Genomic DNA, 17293 nt, shown 5'->3' with positions numbered 1-17293 from the left:
GATGGATGTCAATTTTAACAAACTTGGATTTTAGACTTTCACTTTTATGTTTTTATATATATATATATGTAAAAGTTACCAATATAAAATACAGGACTCGGTAGTTTATTCACTCGTTTTAAGACTTTTGCTTTGAATAAATCAGTATGTTTTAAAACTTTATTTTGGATAATCAAATCGTTTAATTAATCAACTGGTTATTTGAAAATAAAACTAGTCACTCACGATGAAGCTTGAATATTTAATGCTGCTAGGATTTATTATTTTAAAAGTGACATTGATCAGAGCAACTGTATGGACTTTGATACATGATGCTGTACAAAATAATATTGCAGGAATTCCAATAGTTCATCAGGTAATTTATTTTTATTAAAAAAAAAAAAAAAATTATTAATATAAATGAAAATTTTCAATTAAAAAAAAATAAATAAAATCTTTACTTGAAATTATAATTAAAATTTTTTAAATTTTAAACAAAAATATTAATTGTAAAATTTTAAACAAAAATTTAATTATGGAATTTGTAATAAAAATGAAAATTTGAAATTTTAAAGAAAAATAATAAATTAAAATTTGAAATAAAAAAAATTTAATAAAAATATCAAACTATATCAGTAATAAAGACTTTCTCTTATCAAACGACGTTCCATTAAAACTCCGATAACTCAAAATAAAAAAAATTACAACAGTGACGAAACATCATTCCATTTTTCTTCAACTTCACCGATTAATCGTTATCTTCACTCTCCCAACTATTTAATCACCCCCGCAATCTCCACTGCCAAAAAATAAATAAACAAACAATTACTAATTAAAATAAATAATCCACAGCACACAGAATGGGATTTTCATCCAGACCAAGGCAAAGCTCGCCGCGAACAGTACGAAACTCTCAATGGTCCATTAGGCAAAGATTTAATAGAGAGATTAGGCAACGGAATGAAATATTTCACCGGGCCATGGGGCAACAAAGTCTCCAAAGTGAAACCAGATTTGCGTCACTCGTAATTTATTTAATAATTAATTAAATAATAATGAGTTGTTTAAATTTTTATTTAAAAATCTAATAAATGTATAATTTAAAATTTATTTAAAGTCTTTGTTACAAAGTTCCTTATAATTTATAAAGACACGTCTGTAGATATCGTAATAATAATAAACAGGAAAGTGTACTTTCACCTGTACTGACTTTCAAGCCGTCCCAACGTGCAAGACTTTAGAGTTTAGTCTTTAGTCAGAGACTTGTCGTCATTACGTACCTGTTTCTCTGGATATTTACCGATACCTTCACGGTCATCCAATCCAGTGACCACCTAATCGTGACTAGATAGTTAAAAATTTAATTTTAAAAATAAAAACAGCATGGCCAAATTATTTGTGAGTTTTTTTTACTTTAATTGTTACGAATTTAAAAAAAAAAATACATAAGAATTTTTTTTTTAGATCTTTTGCCTTCTGGTTTTTATTTGCTTAGTACATGAAAGTATTTCGACTTTGTCGGAGCCTAAGGCCCCTAACTTTCAATATTTTGAGAGGTAAATTATTCAAATTTATTTTTCATTTGGTTTTTGGTAATTAATTATAATTATTTTTTTTTGTTAATTAGACCTAAGTATCGGTATCCATATTATGATGAAAATGGCCGTGGAAAATTGTTGTACGGATATGGTGGACCGGAACTTTATCAATATCGTACATACAGTCCGTTAGAAGGCATACATTGATTATTATTGTTATTTATTTAATTAATTATTTTTTTTAATTTAATTTAATTGTAGAGGAAATTTGCGGTTTAATTATTTTGAGTTTTGTACGGAGGTTTTTTTTTATTAAAATTTTAATTGGGAAATGGAAACTAGGGTATGATTTTTTTGAGTTTGAGGTTTTTAAAATTTTTTTTCATTATAAATTTTCTTAATTAAATTGTAAGTAATTAATAGGGAGAAGATTTTTGCCATAATTTTGGAATGAATCGTTCAAATCTTTGATATTCCTGCGAAAATATTGATTCTATAGAAAAAGTTTTCAAACAAAAGTTGTAGGGAATTTAATTTCCGAAAAAAAATGTCTTTAATGATCTTCTTATACGACTGATATTTTCACCGTAATTCCAAAATTAAGATTCATAATGAATGATTCAAATTTTTGATAATTACCAAAATCTAAATTTTGAAATTACGGCTTTATTATTGGTCCTATGAAAAAAATTATAAAAGACATTTTTTTTATAAAATTAAATTTTGAACAACTTTTATTTAAAGAATTTTTTGATACGACCAATATTTTCACCGTAATTCCAAAATTAAGATTCATAATGAATGATTCAAATTTTTGTTAATTACCAAAATCTTAATTTTGAAATTAAGGCTTTCTTATTAATCCCACGGAAAAATCATAAGAGACATTATTTTTAGAAAATTGAATTGTCAACAACTTTTACTTGAAAAATTTTTCGATACGACCAATATTTTTGCCATAATATCAAAAATTTGACATCATTAATTATTAATTGTCAATTTTTTAATTAAGAAAAAAATCCTGGCCTTAGTAATTAAAATAAAGGTGTGTTCATACCTCAGGTTTAAAAAAAACTTAAATAAATAATTAAGAAATTGTATGTACTCAATTTTATTTATTTGTTCACAATAAAAAGAGTCAAGGGCACAAATAAAATTTGAATTATTAATTAAATGATAACTAATTAATTAGTTAATTAATCAACATTGTATATCTATTTGAAGATATATTTATTACGATAAATAATTAGCACCCATTGACAAATATTTAAAGATTCAAGACTTTAGACAATCGACAGATACGATCACAGTAGCAAATTACCTATAAGTTAGTACTTTTAAGACATTACTTTAAACTTATTATTAAATATTATTATTATTATCATTATTATTTATAATTATAATACAAAATTTATTGTAGAGATTTAAATGACCTATTTATTGCTGTCAATACAAAACTTAAAATTTAAGCACTACAGCAAAAAAAAATTCAAAAAAAATAACAGATTCGATATATATTTTTTGTACAATTCAAAATGCATTAGACGGAATCAGTAAACAATAATAAACAATAAACAGTCATAATAAATAATAATCACAGTGCTCATTACTTTTTTTTTTGTATTTTTTAATCAAAAGTTTAAGTATAAAAAAATATAAAACAATAAATAACAATAAGATAAATAAATAAATAAAAAACATTAGCAATTGTGCGTTAATATCTACTTAGCGTCAAACATCAAAATGCATAAATAATAAACAAGCTTACAAAAGATCTAGATAAATGTTGGTTCAAATTTTTGATGAACGATTTAAATGCAGTGCAATCTTTTTTTTGTTTTTGTTAATTTTATTTTATTTTATTTAGTTAAGTGATTAATGGATTGTTGTGTGTAAGGTTGGAGTGTGCGAATAGTATTCGAATTTAATATTATTATTTGATTCGATATTAGATTCGAATATTTTGAAATTTGAAATAATTCAAAAAATTGGTCGTTTTAAATAATTCGAATAATTGGAAATTTTAATTGATTCGAATAATAAGTAATTTTGAATAATTCGAATAATTGGTCATTTTGAATAATTCGAATATTTGGTCATTTTAAATAATTCGAATAATTTGAAATTTTAATGGATTCGAATAATTGATAATTCTGAATAATTCGAATAATTGGTAATTTTCAATAATTCGAATGATTGGCCATTGTAAATAATTCGAATAATTTGAAATTTTAAATAATTCGAACAATTGATCATTTTGATTAATTCGAATACTAAAAAAATTTGAATAATTCAAATCATTGGTAATTTTAAATAATTCGAATAATTGTAGATTTTAATTAATTTGAACAATTGAACATTTGAATTGGTTCGAATAATTGAAAATTTTAAATAATTCGAATAATTTGAAATTTTGATTAATTCGAATAGTTGAAAATTTTGAATAATTCCTTTGATTATAGTTCGAATTCGCATAATTTAGAAACCGACCAATCAAAATTCTCGAAATCTTTAGAAAATTCAATCGATTAATTTCAAATTAAAGTTCAACAGCAATAAAATCGAATTATCCGCACACCCCACTGTAAAATCAACACGTGCTTGGATTACATGCTCGATGAAAAAATCTCAAATTCATAAATACAAAAAAAGTTGAATGTACGATGAAATGTGAGATTCGATTAAGCGGCATAGTCGATCAATGCTCATGATGAAAACAATTACAGGAATAATAAACAAATAATTATCCCGGAGCACAGTCAACTTACTCAACTCGATCGATTTTCGTATCGATCATAATCACTATCATTATTATTATTATTTATAGTAAATAATAATCCGATATCGCGTTGACGGGCGATAAGACTAGACCTTTTCCAGCATGTTATCAATCAAGTATTTGTGTTATCAAAATTGTTGTTGTTGTTGTGGATGTTGTTGTTGTTGTTATCATTATTATTACAAATATAATATTTATTTACAGAAGTAAATGCTGAAGATCATGCGCGTCATGTGTCCATGCACTCATTACTTTTTTCCACGAACTTTTTTCCCTTTTTTTATTTTCGCAACAGTCTTCTTCTTCTCCTCTGTAAATTTTGTATTTTACTCAACAACTTAACAAGTAACTCTAACAACACACAATTACAAACGTCTTTACTAATTATTTATTTTACTTTAATTGTTATTTATTCATTAATTTACTTTGACAATGAAGTCAATCGTTCAAGTAGATTGACATGATCGTCATTTTATTTTTTTTTTTTTTTTTTTTTTTTTTTTTGGTGTAATTACGGATTGTTATTTATCAAGTAAATTGTTTATTATTGTATTTAAATTTACTCCGCGCGAGTATCAATTTAATTTTTCCTCGCCGGATGACAAACGTCATACAAAATCGCAGTCGGACTTACGGTAATTCCATCCTGATGATCGTCTTCGCTCCCACTGACGCTCCAGTAATTTTTTTAGTTCACTTATTATGAACACGCTGGATGTTAATGCTGTTAAAAATACTAAGTCTGCAACAAAGTTTAGGAAATATATTATTGGTATTGTTATTTGACACTTTAAGTTGCAATTAATTAACTTTTTTTTAATTGCGCGCATGATAACTCGTAGATTAATTAATTTGAATTGAAAATCGTTTTTATTTCGCGGGTAAATTCTTTAATGGGGCAACTGGAGTCATTGGGAATACTTCAGTTTTTTTTTTAAGATCGAAGGTAAGAAATTTAATTTTTCGGGAGGGGCATAATGAACTTGCTAAAAAAATCCCAGGATTTTTTAGTTTCTAATTTTTTTTAGACTGAAATTATTTGATGTCAATTTGACCCAGTGATAAAAAATTTGGAAAATTGGGAAATTTTAATTTTTTGAAGAGGGGGGGGTGAAATGGACCCTTTACAGAAAAATCTCAGAATTTTTTTGTTTCTAATTTTTTTCAGACTCCGAAATTATTAGATGTCAATTTGACGCTGATATAAAATTTTGAATGTGGGGTAAAATGAGACACTGTAAAAAAAATTTTAAAAATTAAGAAATTTCATTTTTTTAAGGAGAGGGACAAAATGGACACGCTAAAAAAATATCTCAGCTTGTAATTCCTAATTTTTTTTGGACTCCGAAATTATTTGATGTCAATTTGACTCTGATAAAAATTTTGAATTCGGGGTAAAATGGGGAACGTTAATAAAATTATGACTCAACATTAAAAAAATAATTTTTACCGTGAGGTAAAATGAACCGCTTTAGCAAAAATTTCAAAAATTACAAAATTTAATTTTTTTTTCCTGAATTTTTGTATCATAAACTAACACCGCATGTTCTCCAATTCATACTTCAAAAATTACAATAAAATATTCATGACCCCTAAAATATGATAAAGAAATTTAAGCAAATACTTAAATATCATTGAATGTCAATAATGACTTCTGTTATCTTAAAAAAACTAATTCATTTAAACGTCGAGTAATTTATTTTAAATTCAATTACTAAAATAAAAACTTCAGCTGATTTAAAATTCATAAATTTTTTACCCAAAATTTTTTCTCTTTCTACAAAAAAAAAAAAAAAAATAAATAAATATCCCCTCCCTTACCTAAGTTATTTTAAATCATACGATACTGACAAGTGTTCAGCTTAAAAAGAAAATATTTTTTCAAATGCAGACAATTAGAAACTCGAGTTATCACGAGCACCGACAAGAAAAAATAATTAAGTCGCTATTTTTACCCGCCATTAATTATTCAACAAAAAATAAATAAATAAAACAGATCAATTACCTTTAGCTGTAAGTGCTTCAGTTTGAAATACTTTTTGCAGCGGCGGAAAGTAAATAACAAGCATTTGTCCCACAACAGACAAAGTTACGGCAATCAGAAACATTCTATTGCTCAGTAGCCCGATACTGAATATCGACTTTGTCTAAAAAAAAAACAATTCATTAAATATCAATAAATATTAAACTAATTGTTGTTTTAAATGTCACCAGGTCATAGAATAAAAGTTTAATAGGAGTAATTAAATATATTTTACTTGTGATCGGCAGCTTAGCGCATTGAACATGTCGAAGAACACAAAACACGTGAATGTCATCGTGGTGTCTCGGGCGGTAATTCCATTGGAGGTCATCTGTAAGGACAAACGGATAAAAATAAGTACTCTAATTAGAGCGAAGATAAAATATATTATTATAAAAAATCTAGTTACATTATAAAATATATAAATATGTATAAAAAAAAATATGAAAGCGTTACCTCGCGATTATACACCCAAAGAGTTCCCAGAATAATAATAGCCGCTGATAATAATACGTTTATAATTAGATTCCGTGTAATCATCGGCTCCTTAGTATCTCTGGGTTTTTGTCTCAGTACATCTTTGTCTACTGGTTCGACTCCCAGGCTGATAAATGAACAAATAAAAAAATAAGTTAATTAATAATTTATCATCTAAGATCATTGGACAGTGCCCTTCTTACCCACTTTTTAAAAATTTCAAATGAACTGTCATCAGTATCAAAATTTTACTAATTAATTTTTAAAAAGTTAAAGCGACAGATTTTTTATAAAATTATTTACACTTGACATCAATTAGGAGTAAAACGAAATTTGGAAAATTTACCTCAAAAATTTGACATCATTCCTAATTGATGTCAACTGTCAATATTTTTAGTTTTTTTTTTTTTTTAATTTGTTTGTTGAAAAAAAAAATCCGAAAATTGGCTGCTAACTTTAGGATCATAATTTTTTTTAAAATCTGTCTCAGCGAATTAAATTTTTTTTTTTTTTCAAGTGAGGGCATTGTCTGAGGTCTTAACAATAAATAGCAGCAAGAAAAAAAAAATTTTAAAAAATACCTTTGAGCAGGTGGCCCGTCCATGATGATATTGATCCAGAGAATCTGCATGGCATTGAGAGGATTCGGGATACTCATCATAGTGGCCAGGGCTATGAGAGCCAGAGCAGAGATGCTGGTACTTAGTTGGAACCTCACGAAATTCCTGATATTATAAAAAATTCCCTTGCCCTCTTCAATTGCAGAAATAATCGTCTTGAAGTCATCGTCGACTAGAATCATGTCGGCGGCTTCTTTGCACACGTCAGTACCATTTTTTCCCATTGCGATACCGATATCCGCTTTCTTAAGAGCGACTCCGTCATTGACGCCGTCGCCGGTCATGCCGACGATGTTCCCGTTTCTCTGCAGCGCCTTGACGATGCTGAGCTTATGCTTGGGGGTGACGCGATAGAACACACTGACATTATCAATTATTTCCTGAAGCTCGTCTTCAGTCATCGTGTCCATTTTGTCACCGGAAACCAGCCGCATATGCATCGTGTCCAGCCCAATCATATTCGCGATCGCGCCAGCGGTTTCCTTGGCGTCTCCAGTGACCATTTTAACTTTGACCCCGCTGTTGAACAGCAGAGAAATCGCCTCGCGAACTCCCTCACGTGGAGGATCGCAGATGCCGATCAGTCCCACGTAGACCAGATCCTGGAGCGATGACCCTCTGGCGAGTCCCAGTACTCTAAGACCCTGCTGTCCTATTTCATAAGCCTCTGTTGCGAATTCTTTTTCTTTTTTCTGGTTCAATGGGTACAGTTGCCCATTGGCCGAGTACTTTGTACACTGGGCAAGAATTTTTTCAATAGCTCCCTTGGCAAAAAAAATTTCCTCACGATCTTCAGTGTACTTAGGCGCGCACTTGACAGCCATCATTTTTTGCTCCGATGAAAATGGATACTCTTGAAGCCTCAAGTATTTTTCAGCGACACCGTACATCCCGTACTTCATCGCAGCAGCGGCCAACGCACCTTCAGTCGGCTGTCCTAGAAGCGTGTCGTTCTGTATGATCGCGTTGTTGCAAACACTGCCGACTTCAAGAAGATTAGTGACTGCGGAACGCGCGAGATCCATGTTGTCGCACTTCCTGATCCTCACTTCTCCCTGGTCATTGTACCCAGTGCCAGTTATGTCTGCGATGTATCCCTCCGGGGTAACCATTATCGTAGCAGTCATTTCGTTCTTGGTAATGGTTCCGGTTTTGTCGGAACAAATGACGTTTACGCACCCGAGAGTTTCAACGGTAGGGAGTTTCTTTACGATGGCGTTGCGCTTGGCCATTCTCATGACTCCCAGGGCCAGGGTTACTGTCACGACAATCGGAAGCCCTTCTGGAATAGCCGCTACTGCGAGAGACACTCCGATTGTGAGCATCTCCAAGAGCGCGCGGTTCTGGAACCAACCTAGCAGCATTATCACTCCGATGATGCAGAAGCTGTAGAAGGACAACTGGGTGCCGAGGATGTCCATACTGCGCTGAAGAGGAGTCTTGGGCGCTTCCTCGGCCTGCATCATCGCGAAGACTTCTCCGAACTCGGACTTCTCTCCAGTGTTTATGACGATTCCTTTGCCATTGCCGCAGCGCACCAGAGTTCCCATGAACGCGATGTTGCGCTTCGACGTGTGCCCGTTGCTCTTCAGCAGCGGAGCCGTCGACTTTTGCGACGGCTCCGTTTCTCCAGTGAAACTGGACTCGTCAATCGCCAGGTCTATCGCTTCGAATATTCTGATGTCGGCGGGAACTCGGTCGCCGATATTCAAAAAAACGATATCCCCGGGAACTAAATTGCGGGCGAGAAAACTTTCCACTCGACCTTCGCGCAAACTAAAATATCAATTAGTCAATAAATTTAAGTATTAATTTATAATTAATTAATAAGACTATTGATCCAATTTAAATTTTAAATTTTTACCAATGACATGTTGGCGGCACCAATTTATTCAACTCCTCCAGTGATTTTTCCGAGCGGTATTCTTGAACGAATGCCACCGTAACGACGATTATTATCGCCTGTAAAATAATTATTTCATTATTAGATAATCACTCGTGGAAATTTTTACTCATAAAATAATTGTTTATTACTGAAAAACACACAAGTACTAAAGTAATAATTGCTGGGTATAAAATACAAGTATTGATAAATAATTAAAAATAATAGACAACTCACTACTGTGATACTGACGGCATCGTCGAATTGTTTCATACAAACGCTGACTAGTGCCGAGCCCAATAGCAAAAGAATCAAAGGATTTTTAAACTGAAATCATTTTTTAAAATTTAAAAATTACCGCGATTTTTAAATTTGCCGCTCCCCCATTTTTTCAAAAGTGACGTCTCGGAAATATTTCTGAGCAATACAAGCAAATAAATTTTTACTTCTAGATATTTCACAGACGTTTTTGGCTGTGTAAAAATGGGGCGCCTTTCAAAAATTTGAATTTAAAAAACTACTTGTTCAATATATTTCTTCCACGTGGGATCATCTTCTTTGACAGTGAGCTCATTGTAACCATATCTCTGTCTCCTTGCATCGGCTTCCTGCCACCAGAGACCAGTTCTCGGGTCGACCTGGAACTTTGCCGCGACTTCCTCGGCTCCGAGACTTGCGGCTTCTGCGGTAGTGAGCCACATCTCCGCATTAACACTGTCCTCCTGCAACTTCATTTTTAAAATGACAGAACTTCAGTCAAAAAATAAATTCAAACCCTCACAGTCAACAAATAAATTCAAACCCTCACAATCATCATCATCATTACTATTATTATTATTATTATTATTATTATTATTATTTAAAAACACCTGTACTAATTCATTAATAAACTGATAACTGATAATATTTTTATTTGCTTAAGCTGCGCTGGTTTTTTTTTAAATTTAAATAAAATATTATATTTTTAAACAGCTTTAAAAATACACATATATAAATTCTAAAAATATATTTCTCAAAGATATGAGTGGCAAACAAACGAATATATATTTTGCGAGCAATAAACTGTCAGTTAATTTATTTTTAAAACTTAAATTATTAAATTGATGTATAGTAAATAATAATAGTTGGTAACAATAAAATGAAATAAATGAAAGGTCTAACCTCAAAACCGCGTTATTAGACGAAATGATTCCATTGATTTTACAGTAAACATTAAGTAAATATGTTTTTTATCTTTTTTATTGATATTTATTGATTTTATTTTTTATTTTATTTAGTGGATTCACAATAACGTGGGGGCTTTTTATTGGTCACAAGGGTTAACGTTGTTGATACGTATATTGTATGCGAGTTAATATTAATAATGCAGACAGCGTGTAGATATGACATGTAATGTATGCACATACGGGACGATAATAATAACAAGACGACGTGGCTTCAGTTTTTACGGCCCGCGAACTGTCAAAACTTTGACAGCTTTTGAATTTTTGGTATTTTTAAAATACGCGCCCTTTTTTATTTGAATTATTTTAAAAAAAAATACAAGTACTTAAAATTGATGTAAATTATTATATAAAATTTTATTTGCTCTGATTTGTTTTGATTTTTTAATTGCTGCAGTTAATTTAAATATTTTTACAAACTTCATTAATTAATAAATAAAGTTTTTAATTTAAAAAAATATTTTTATCGGCGTTGTTTAATAAGATAATAAGACTTGGGCGCCTGTTGACAGACCGCAAACTGTCAAAATTTGACAGCTTCTTAATTTTAAAATACGCGCCCTTTTATTTAAATTTAATTAATAAAAGAATTTTAAAAAATCTATATAAAAATTCAAAAAAATTCTTATGCTCTATTTTTGTAAATTTTTAAGTTTAAAAAACATTTTTACAAGCATTATTTAATAAAAGATCAGGTTTCGATTGCCAGCCCGCGAACTGTCAAAACTGACAGTTTTTTAATTTTAAAATACGCGCCCTTTTATTTAAATAATTTTATTAAAATAATTAACTTATTAATTAAATAAATAAATTTATTTAAATTAAATTTTACTGTCCCAGTTTATTTAAATATTTAAATGAACTTCAATACTCAAATTTAATCTTTCTAAATAAAATTACGTAATTTTTTTAAATTAATAATTTAATTGGCGCCATTAAATAAATAATTTAATAAATAAAAAAAATAATAATAATATAAAAAAAAGCTTCAATGGATTATACGCTGTACTTTCTAGAACTAGCCACGTAAGTGTACAGGGTGACTAGGTCGATCAATAAGCTCCGTATCCCCAACAATTTTTTTTTTTTTTTTTTTTTTTTTTACAAATAAATTCATATTTTAAAAAACTACTTTCTCAAAAAAAAAGAAAAAAAAATTAGTAATTTTCATAAATTAAAATTATTCTTTCAGCCCATCACTGCTTTAAAAAAAAAAAAAAATTTAAATTAGGCCACAAGTTAAATCCATAACTTGCAAAACAAATATGATTAAAATAAAAATTAAAAGTAAATACTTACCTCGTCGTAACCCATTGTAATGTCGAATAATTTAAAATTATTAATTTGAGTGTAGTTAATTAATTAATTGAAGATTATTAAAGTCTCGGAGAATTTAACAAACGTCATTTTATTTTTATCATGAAATTTAACCGATGCTGATATGGTGATTAGCGATTAATTAATAAATTAATTGTAAGAGCACTGCACTGCACTGAGTGATGTTCACTAATGATCAGGTGAACGAGGTACTAGTAGCAGCGGTCGTGATCGCGCTCGTGATTGCGCTCGTGGAGGTAGAGGTAAAAGAAGATTTACCTTGGACTGAAGGAGAGACGTTGTAGTGGTTGTAGTTATTGGTAATATTTTTTATTCTATGGGGAAATACAAAACAACCTGTACCTCAATACCTCAATTTATGATAGCGACTGATATGACGTTACTTTGGTAGCAAATGTTGCCGTGTGGGCTGACTTTGTGTTACTGTGGCTGTCGTTGCAATCGATTCTACTGGACAGGTAATTATTTACCTAATACTTTTCTTAATGACTATCTGTGCTGTTATTTATTATATGCATTATCTAATAATGACAAGTGGATGCGTATGTATGGTCTATACTGTGATCTATTTGAAATTATTTTTCGCGCGGGAAATTTTTTATTTTGAATTTTGTTCGTGATTTAAATATTTTTGTTTAAAAAAAATGTATTTGTAATTTTAGTTGCGTAAAAATAAAAATTTGAATGTATTTTTAAAAATTAATATTTTAAAGAAAATACAGAATTTGGGATTCAAATTTCTTTTATAAATAAAAAACAATTGAGAAATTTTGAATTTTTAATTCTTTTAAAAGTAAAAAAATTGAAAATTTTGTGGTGAAAATTTTTAAATAAAAATTTATTAATTTGGATTTAAATTTTTTAAAAATGATGTTGAAAATTTAGTAAATGTTTTTTATAAATAAGAAATAATTGAAATTCAAAATTAGAAAAAAAATGAAAACTAAGAAATTTTTAAAATGAATTAAAATGAAAAATGAATCTCATATATTTTGAAATAAAAATAAACGTCATTTTGTTTACCTTCAAAAATATTATTTATTTAATTTTTATAATTACAATTGCAAAACTAATTTTTTTAAATGCATTATCACATTTAATTCATAGCCCCTTAATTTTTAAATAAATAAATAACTGACTTAGAGAAATAAATCATAAAATATAATAAATGCCTACAGTTAAAAATAATCAATTATAACTTACAAACTACACTAAAAAAAAAAAATAATTAATCTTTTCTCCTTCCAGGTTTCAGAGCCTTGAGATCTCGTTTCTTGAAGACCTGGTACTCCGAATTAGCAGGAGGATCCAACCCAAAATTTAAATCCTCTCCAAATTTCTGCTCTGACAAATTAATATTTGTCTTTATAATCGACTCCGTACTGCTTATACCCAAATTACTTTTTCCCTCTAAACTGACATCATCAGCAATAACTGGATTACTTTTCTCCAACTTACACTCATTGCTGTCATTACCATCAATTATTATACTCTCCCTTTTTTTGTCAACCTCACCTTGATCAAAAATAATTTTCCTGACTTCCAGACCATCAACGTCACGCTTCTCTCTACCGCGATCCTGTAAAATATCTCGTCCAATATTTTTTTCCGCATTCGCCTTGTCATTGTCGCTGTCCGCTGACTTGTTTAATTTCAATGGTAAAGGAACCGGAAGTTCATTAGCTGATTTTACATCATTTACCGAACGATTATCATCAGTATTTAGTTTTCCTACAGAATTATTAAATTGATTAGCTGTCCAATTTGTCAAAACATTAAGGACAGGACCACGTGATTCATTTGAAGGCACATTAATTTTCGTATCCAAAGGTACATTTGTATTTTTTATTTCTTTACTTTGATTATTAATATTAATTCCTGAATTATTTAAATTACCCAAATTATTTATTTCTTTGGATTTGTTATCAATTTTGATATGTCTGTCACTAGATCCCTCAACTTTATTATTAAAACCATTTGAGTTCTTGTCCAAAACTTTATCAACAGGACTATTGGCCTTAAAACTCTCGAGCAATTTTTTTTCTTTCTTAATCTCTTCCTTTTTATTAGCAAAATTTTTCAAAATCGCCTTCTGCTCCTCCAGCAGCTCGATCGACTCGATTTTATTCCGCTCGATTACCTCCTTCACGCGCTGCTGTTCCTGCAGCAGAGGGTCTTTGCCATCAGCCTCCGCGATCTCGGACTCTTCTTTTTTTATCGCGTCGACGTTTATCAAGTTATCGGTCTCGGGGTCTTTTTTTACACTTTCCTCAGCAGCCAGGACTTGTTTCAATTTTTCCTCGGCTGTCAGCACCTTGGCGACTTTATTCAGGCCCATGTTTTTATTATCTATTATTTTATCTTCCACTTGTGGGTTTTTATTTTCAGTACTCGAGGTATCATTGGCTTTTATTTTTATTTTTTCCACGTCGATTTTTATTTTTTCTTCCAACTTTTCCACTGGGAAATCATTTAAATTGTCATTTTTAATCAATGGCTCTTCTGAAATAAAATTATTTATTTAAATATTTGAAAATCTTTTTTTTATTTAATTAATTACCTTTTTCTTTGGGAAAAATATCAATGACCTGAGGAATTTCCACTGCATTATTATTGTTATTGTTTTTATTATTGTCTTCAATGACATTTAAATGAATATTATTTATCGGAACAAATGGTTTTTCCGTAACAAGAGAAATTTTAGTGGTACTGGAGTCATCAATCGCGTATAAATTTGCGTAAGATCCTAAAATCATTATCCAAATACCGATAAATAAAATTACTTGAGCGATCAAACGCTCATTGGTATTCTTGGTACTGATGGCGATGAAAAATCCAGCTGGAAAAATCAAACAAATGATGACTCCGATGGTCGATCCCACGAGACCGAGAACGAACTCAATATTTGGCATCAGTAGTCCAGTTATTAGGGACACCAGTACTATCATCAGAGTCAGGCATCGGAATCTTATTTCTGGAATGTAATTTGTTGAGCCTTCGTGTCCGTAACTCTGCAATTGATTATTTTAGGTGATTAATTTTTTTTTAAATTTGAATTTTGGCGCGAAACTTACCCGGCGGAATAAAAGTGAATTCAAACTTGCGCGGCATGGGAAGATCACAAGAGGAAAACTAAATAATACTGATAGTACGAATCCTATTTTGATGCAGTCTGATGTAAGACTTGGCTCAAAACTTGTTAAAATATTTCCTGAAATGATAAATATTTTTATTAGCAAAATATATGAGACTAGCAACTGGGTACTCAAGACCATCAGTAATTATTCTGCGAATGAAAATTCAGTCAAGGTTCAAATTTTCTGTACTCAGTCACAGAATAATTGGCAGCCAGAAACTTATCTCTTTTTAATAAAAAACGGCGGGAATTCAAACCGGGAGTGCAAAAGTTGAAGAATCGAATTTAAAATTTAAAATAAAATATAAATCAAGTACCTGAGAAAGATTGAGTACAAAAAGCAACGTATCCAAAGAAACCGACACATAAATACACAATTGTGCAAATATTTATTGCACCTTTAACAACAATGTTCATTTTCTCCAACGAGACATTTGGAATCGACTCATAAATTTCAAATAATTGCGTCTGGCAAAACAAAGCCATTGAAAAAATAGGCAGACACTGTAAAATACCAGCAGGTCTCCAATAATTAACATTTTCCATCCAGTCGTCATCAAAAATATGTCCTATGGCTTCTGATATCACCTGACAATAATAAATAAAAAATATATTAATGACTTTCATTTCAGTAATTAATTAAATTTACATACTTTTATAACGAGACACAAATAAAATCCAATTGTCACGGTGCAGATGCTGGAGAGACTGTCAATATTCTTCAGTAATCCTAGTGGTAAGACAATTATCAGTCCAGTTACCAGTAGAAAACTGGTACGAATGTCCTCGGGGTTTTTGTTCAATATTTTAGCAAGGATTTGCGGCCCCAGATCCCCAGTGACGACAAAGAAAGCGATGCATGTGCCCAGCAGGAACCCGATGATGAACAATTCCACCAGGAATTTTCCCATGGGTCCAAAGGCATGGAAGGCAAGAAATTCAAAGTTCCTGCGCCTGGACATCACCGCAGACTTTATCAAAAAGTGGCATGCGAGCCTCGATAGCAGGCTGCAGAACACCAGGATCAGGATTGCCAGGACTATTCCGCATTGTTTGAAGCAAAATGGCATTGCCAGGACACTCACTCCGATTATGCTATTGGCCAATGTCATAACGTGCGTCAAATACGAATACATGATGTATATTTTTTTTTTCTTTTACTAAATATTCCAATGCGCGGCACTTAAAATTTAATGATAACTAAAAATATAGACTGGATATGAGACATTTAAATTTACGATACTAATAAATTAGTATTTATTTATTTTTCGGCAGCTTCAGGTGTCACTTTGACTGGTTGCAGGTTATATTTGTTGTCGACGCAGGTTTTGAGCTGAAAAAAATTTTTAACGGGACGAATTATTATTTACGTGGGCTAATTATTTATTTTAAGTGCGGGTACTTACATTTTTTCATGTATGACGAACATTGTCAGGTGAAACGTGGCTTGTTTTTTAAATTCGATGATAGTGTGACGGATTGTCACGCAGTAGTTGATATATATTTATAAATATATGTACATATATATATGTTTGTATGTGTAAGTATACTTACATTTCAAATTTTTGACAAGTGTTAGTGACTTGACGTTGAATAAATAAACACGACCATCTTTGCCCGTTTTTTTTATTTTATCTAAGCACTTGTTTTTTAATTAAAATTATCTAATTAACTTTTTCAAATCATTTTTTTTTTATTAATCAGAAATTATAAAATTATTTTTTCGAGGTTAGAATTTTTAAATTCAAAAACTCGCGAAATTTAAAAAAATTTTACTTGTTTTTTTTTTAATGGAAATTAATTTTGAATTTAAATCAAAGTTTTGTTGTAAATTTGATTAAAAATTAAATCTAATTATATTCTGTGTTAATAAATAATTAATTTAAGTTTATTGACTTACCGACCGCTGAAAATTTGAAATTTAAACTCCCGCTCAAAATGGCCGGCGCTCGTTCTCACAAAAAAAATAAAAAAATACTTCACCTGTCTAATTAATGACAATTAATTAATTACACACTTTCTTTAGAACTTAATTAATCACTTGTGATAATAATTAATCACTAAAAAATTATTTAAGTAAAAAAATAACTTTTTTAAATTCCTTTCACTAGCGGCCATTTGCTTTTTCAGCCCAGACTTTAAAAAAATGATTAACTGTCATATAAATGGAATTTAATTATAATTACTATAAAATTTCACTCATAAAATATTAAAAAATATATAAATATATGACTTTTCATTTAAATTATCACGCAAATTTATTAAATACATTTTTTACTCCCGGTTTAGAAGCGGCAA

At 30.1% G+C, this 17293-nt stretch overlaps 4 protein-coding genes across 6 annotated transcripts; 2 read left to right on the top strand and 2 right to left on the bottom strand.

Annotated features, from left to right (window-relative positions):
* Positions 1-111: 111 nt before the first annotated feature.
* Positions 112-1143, top strand: LOC103576387 (uncharacterized). Its single transcript, XM_008556582.2, has 2 exons — positions 112-355; positions 832-1143. Exons 1-2 carry the CDS (start codon positions 227-229, stop codon positions 1006-1008), a joined length of 306 nt encoding a protein of 101 aa, XP_008554804.1. The 5' UTR covers positions 112-226; the 3' UTR covers positions 1009-1143.
* Positions 1144-1218: 75 nt separating this feature from the next.
* LOC103576336 (uncharacterized) lies at positions 1219-2514 on the top strand. The gene is made up of 3 exons (XM_008556498.3): positions 1219-1377; positions 1444-1535; positions 1607-2514. Exons 1-3 carry the CDS (start codon positions 1363-1365, stop codon positions 1722-1724), a joined length of 225 nt encoding a protein of 74 aa, XP_008554720.1. The 5' UTR covers positions 1219-1362; the 3' UTR covers positions 1725-2514.
* A 352-nt stretch (positions 2515-2866) lies between these two features.
* Positions 2867-12283, bottom strand: LOC103576335 (calcium-transporting ATPase type 2C member 1). 3 transcript variants are annotated; one of them, XM_008556494.2, is made up of 10 exons: positions 11821-12283; positions 9820-10026; positions 9536-9625; positions 9281-9378; positions 7378-9192; positions 6776-6923; positions 6555-6650; positions 6302-6443; positions 4931-5038; positions 2867-4606 (listed from the first exon to the last, which is right to left on the bottom strand). In XM_008556494.2, the coding sequence occupies exons 1-10, from the start codon at positions 11833-11835 to the stop codon at positions 4545-4547; spliced, it is 2781 nt and encodes a 926-aa protein (XP_008554716.1). In that variant the 5' UTR covers positions 11836-12283; the 3' UTR covers positions 2867-4544. The 3 variants fall into 3 exon arrangements, with proteins under 3 accessions (XP_008554716.1, XP_008554717.1, XP_008554719.1); XM_008556495.2 differs by lacking the exon at positions 11821-12283 and adding an exon at positions 10460-10701; XM_008556497.2 differs by lacking the exon at positions 11821-12283 and adding an exon at positions 10460-10701 and having other exon boundaries at positions 9820-10020.
* A 600-nt stretch (positions 12284-12883) lies between these two features.
* On the bottom strand, positions 12884-16604 carry LOC103576386 (putative sodium-coupled neutral amino acid transporter 10). The gene is made up of 6 exons (XM_053738251.1): positions 16402-16604; positions 15649-16328; positions 15313-15583; positions 14934-15070; positions 14420-14870; positions 12884-14361 (listed from the first exon to the last, which is right to left on the bottom strand). Exons 2-6 carry the CDS (start codon positions 16129-16131, stop codon positions 13088-13090), a joined length of 2616 nt encoding a protein of 871 aa, XP_053594226.1. The 5' UTR covers positions 16132-16328; positions 16402-16604; the 3' UTR covers positions 12884-13087.
* Between the last annotated feature and the right edge of the window lie 689 nt (positions 16605-17293).

This window comes from Microplitis demolitor, chromosome 4, assembly GCF_026212275.2.
Source record: "Microplitis demolitor isolate Queensland-Clemson2020A chromosome 4, iyMicDemo2.1a, whole genome shotgun sequence".
In the NCBI taxonomy this organism is placed as follows: Eukaryota; Metazoa; Arthropoda; class Insecta; order Hymenoptera; family Braconidae; genus Microplitis; species Microplitis demolitor.
Note: the sequence above shows the minus strand (reverse complement) of the source record. Positions and strands in the feature narration are given on the sequence as shown.

What these genes read in the sequence shown, in the direction of transcription:
- LOC103576387 (XM_008556582.2), top strand. Translation starts at nt 227, where the DNA reads ATGAAGCTTGAATATTTAATGCTGCTAGGATTTATTATTTTAAAAGTG. An exon ending in GAATTCCAATAGTTCATCAG is followed by an intron (nt 356 to 831) that starts GTAATTTATTTT and finishes AATAATCCACAG; the next exon opens with CACACAGAATGGGATTTTCA.
- LOC103576336 (XM_008556498.3), top strand. An exon ending in AACTTTCAATATTTTGAGAG is followed by an intron (nt 1,536 to 1,606) that starts GTAAATTATTCA and finishes TTTGTTAATTAG; the next exon opens with ACCTAAGTATCGGTATCCAT.
- LOC103576335 (XM_008556494.2), bottom strand. An exon ending in TTTGGGTGTATAATCGCGAG is followed by an intron (nt 6,651 to 6,775) that starts GTAACGCTTTCA and finishes TTGTCCTTACAG; the next exon opens with ATGACCTCCAATGGAATTAC. An exon ending in TGAAGCACTTACAGCTAAAG is followed by an intron (nt 5,039 to 6,301) that starts GTAATTGATCTG and finishes ACTTTGTTGCAG; the next exon opens with ACTTAGTATTTTTAACAGCA.
- LOC103576386 (XM_053738251.1), bottom strand. Translation starts at nt 16,131, where the DNA reads ATGTATTCGTATTTGACGCACGTTATGACATTGGCCAATAGCATAATC. An exon ending in ATTTGTGTCTCGTTATAAAA is followed by an intron (nt 15,584 to 15,648) that starts GTATGTAAATTT and finishes TATTATTGTCAG; the next exon opens with GTGATATCAGAAGCCATAGG. An exon ending in TTGTACTCAATCTTTCTCAG is followed by an intron (nt 15,071 to 15,312) that starts GTACTTGATTTA and finishes TTATCATTTCAG; the next exon opens with GAAATATTTTAACAAGTTTT.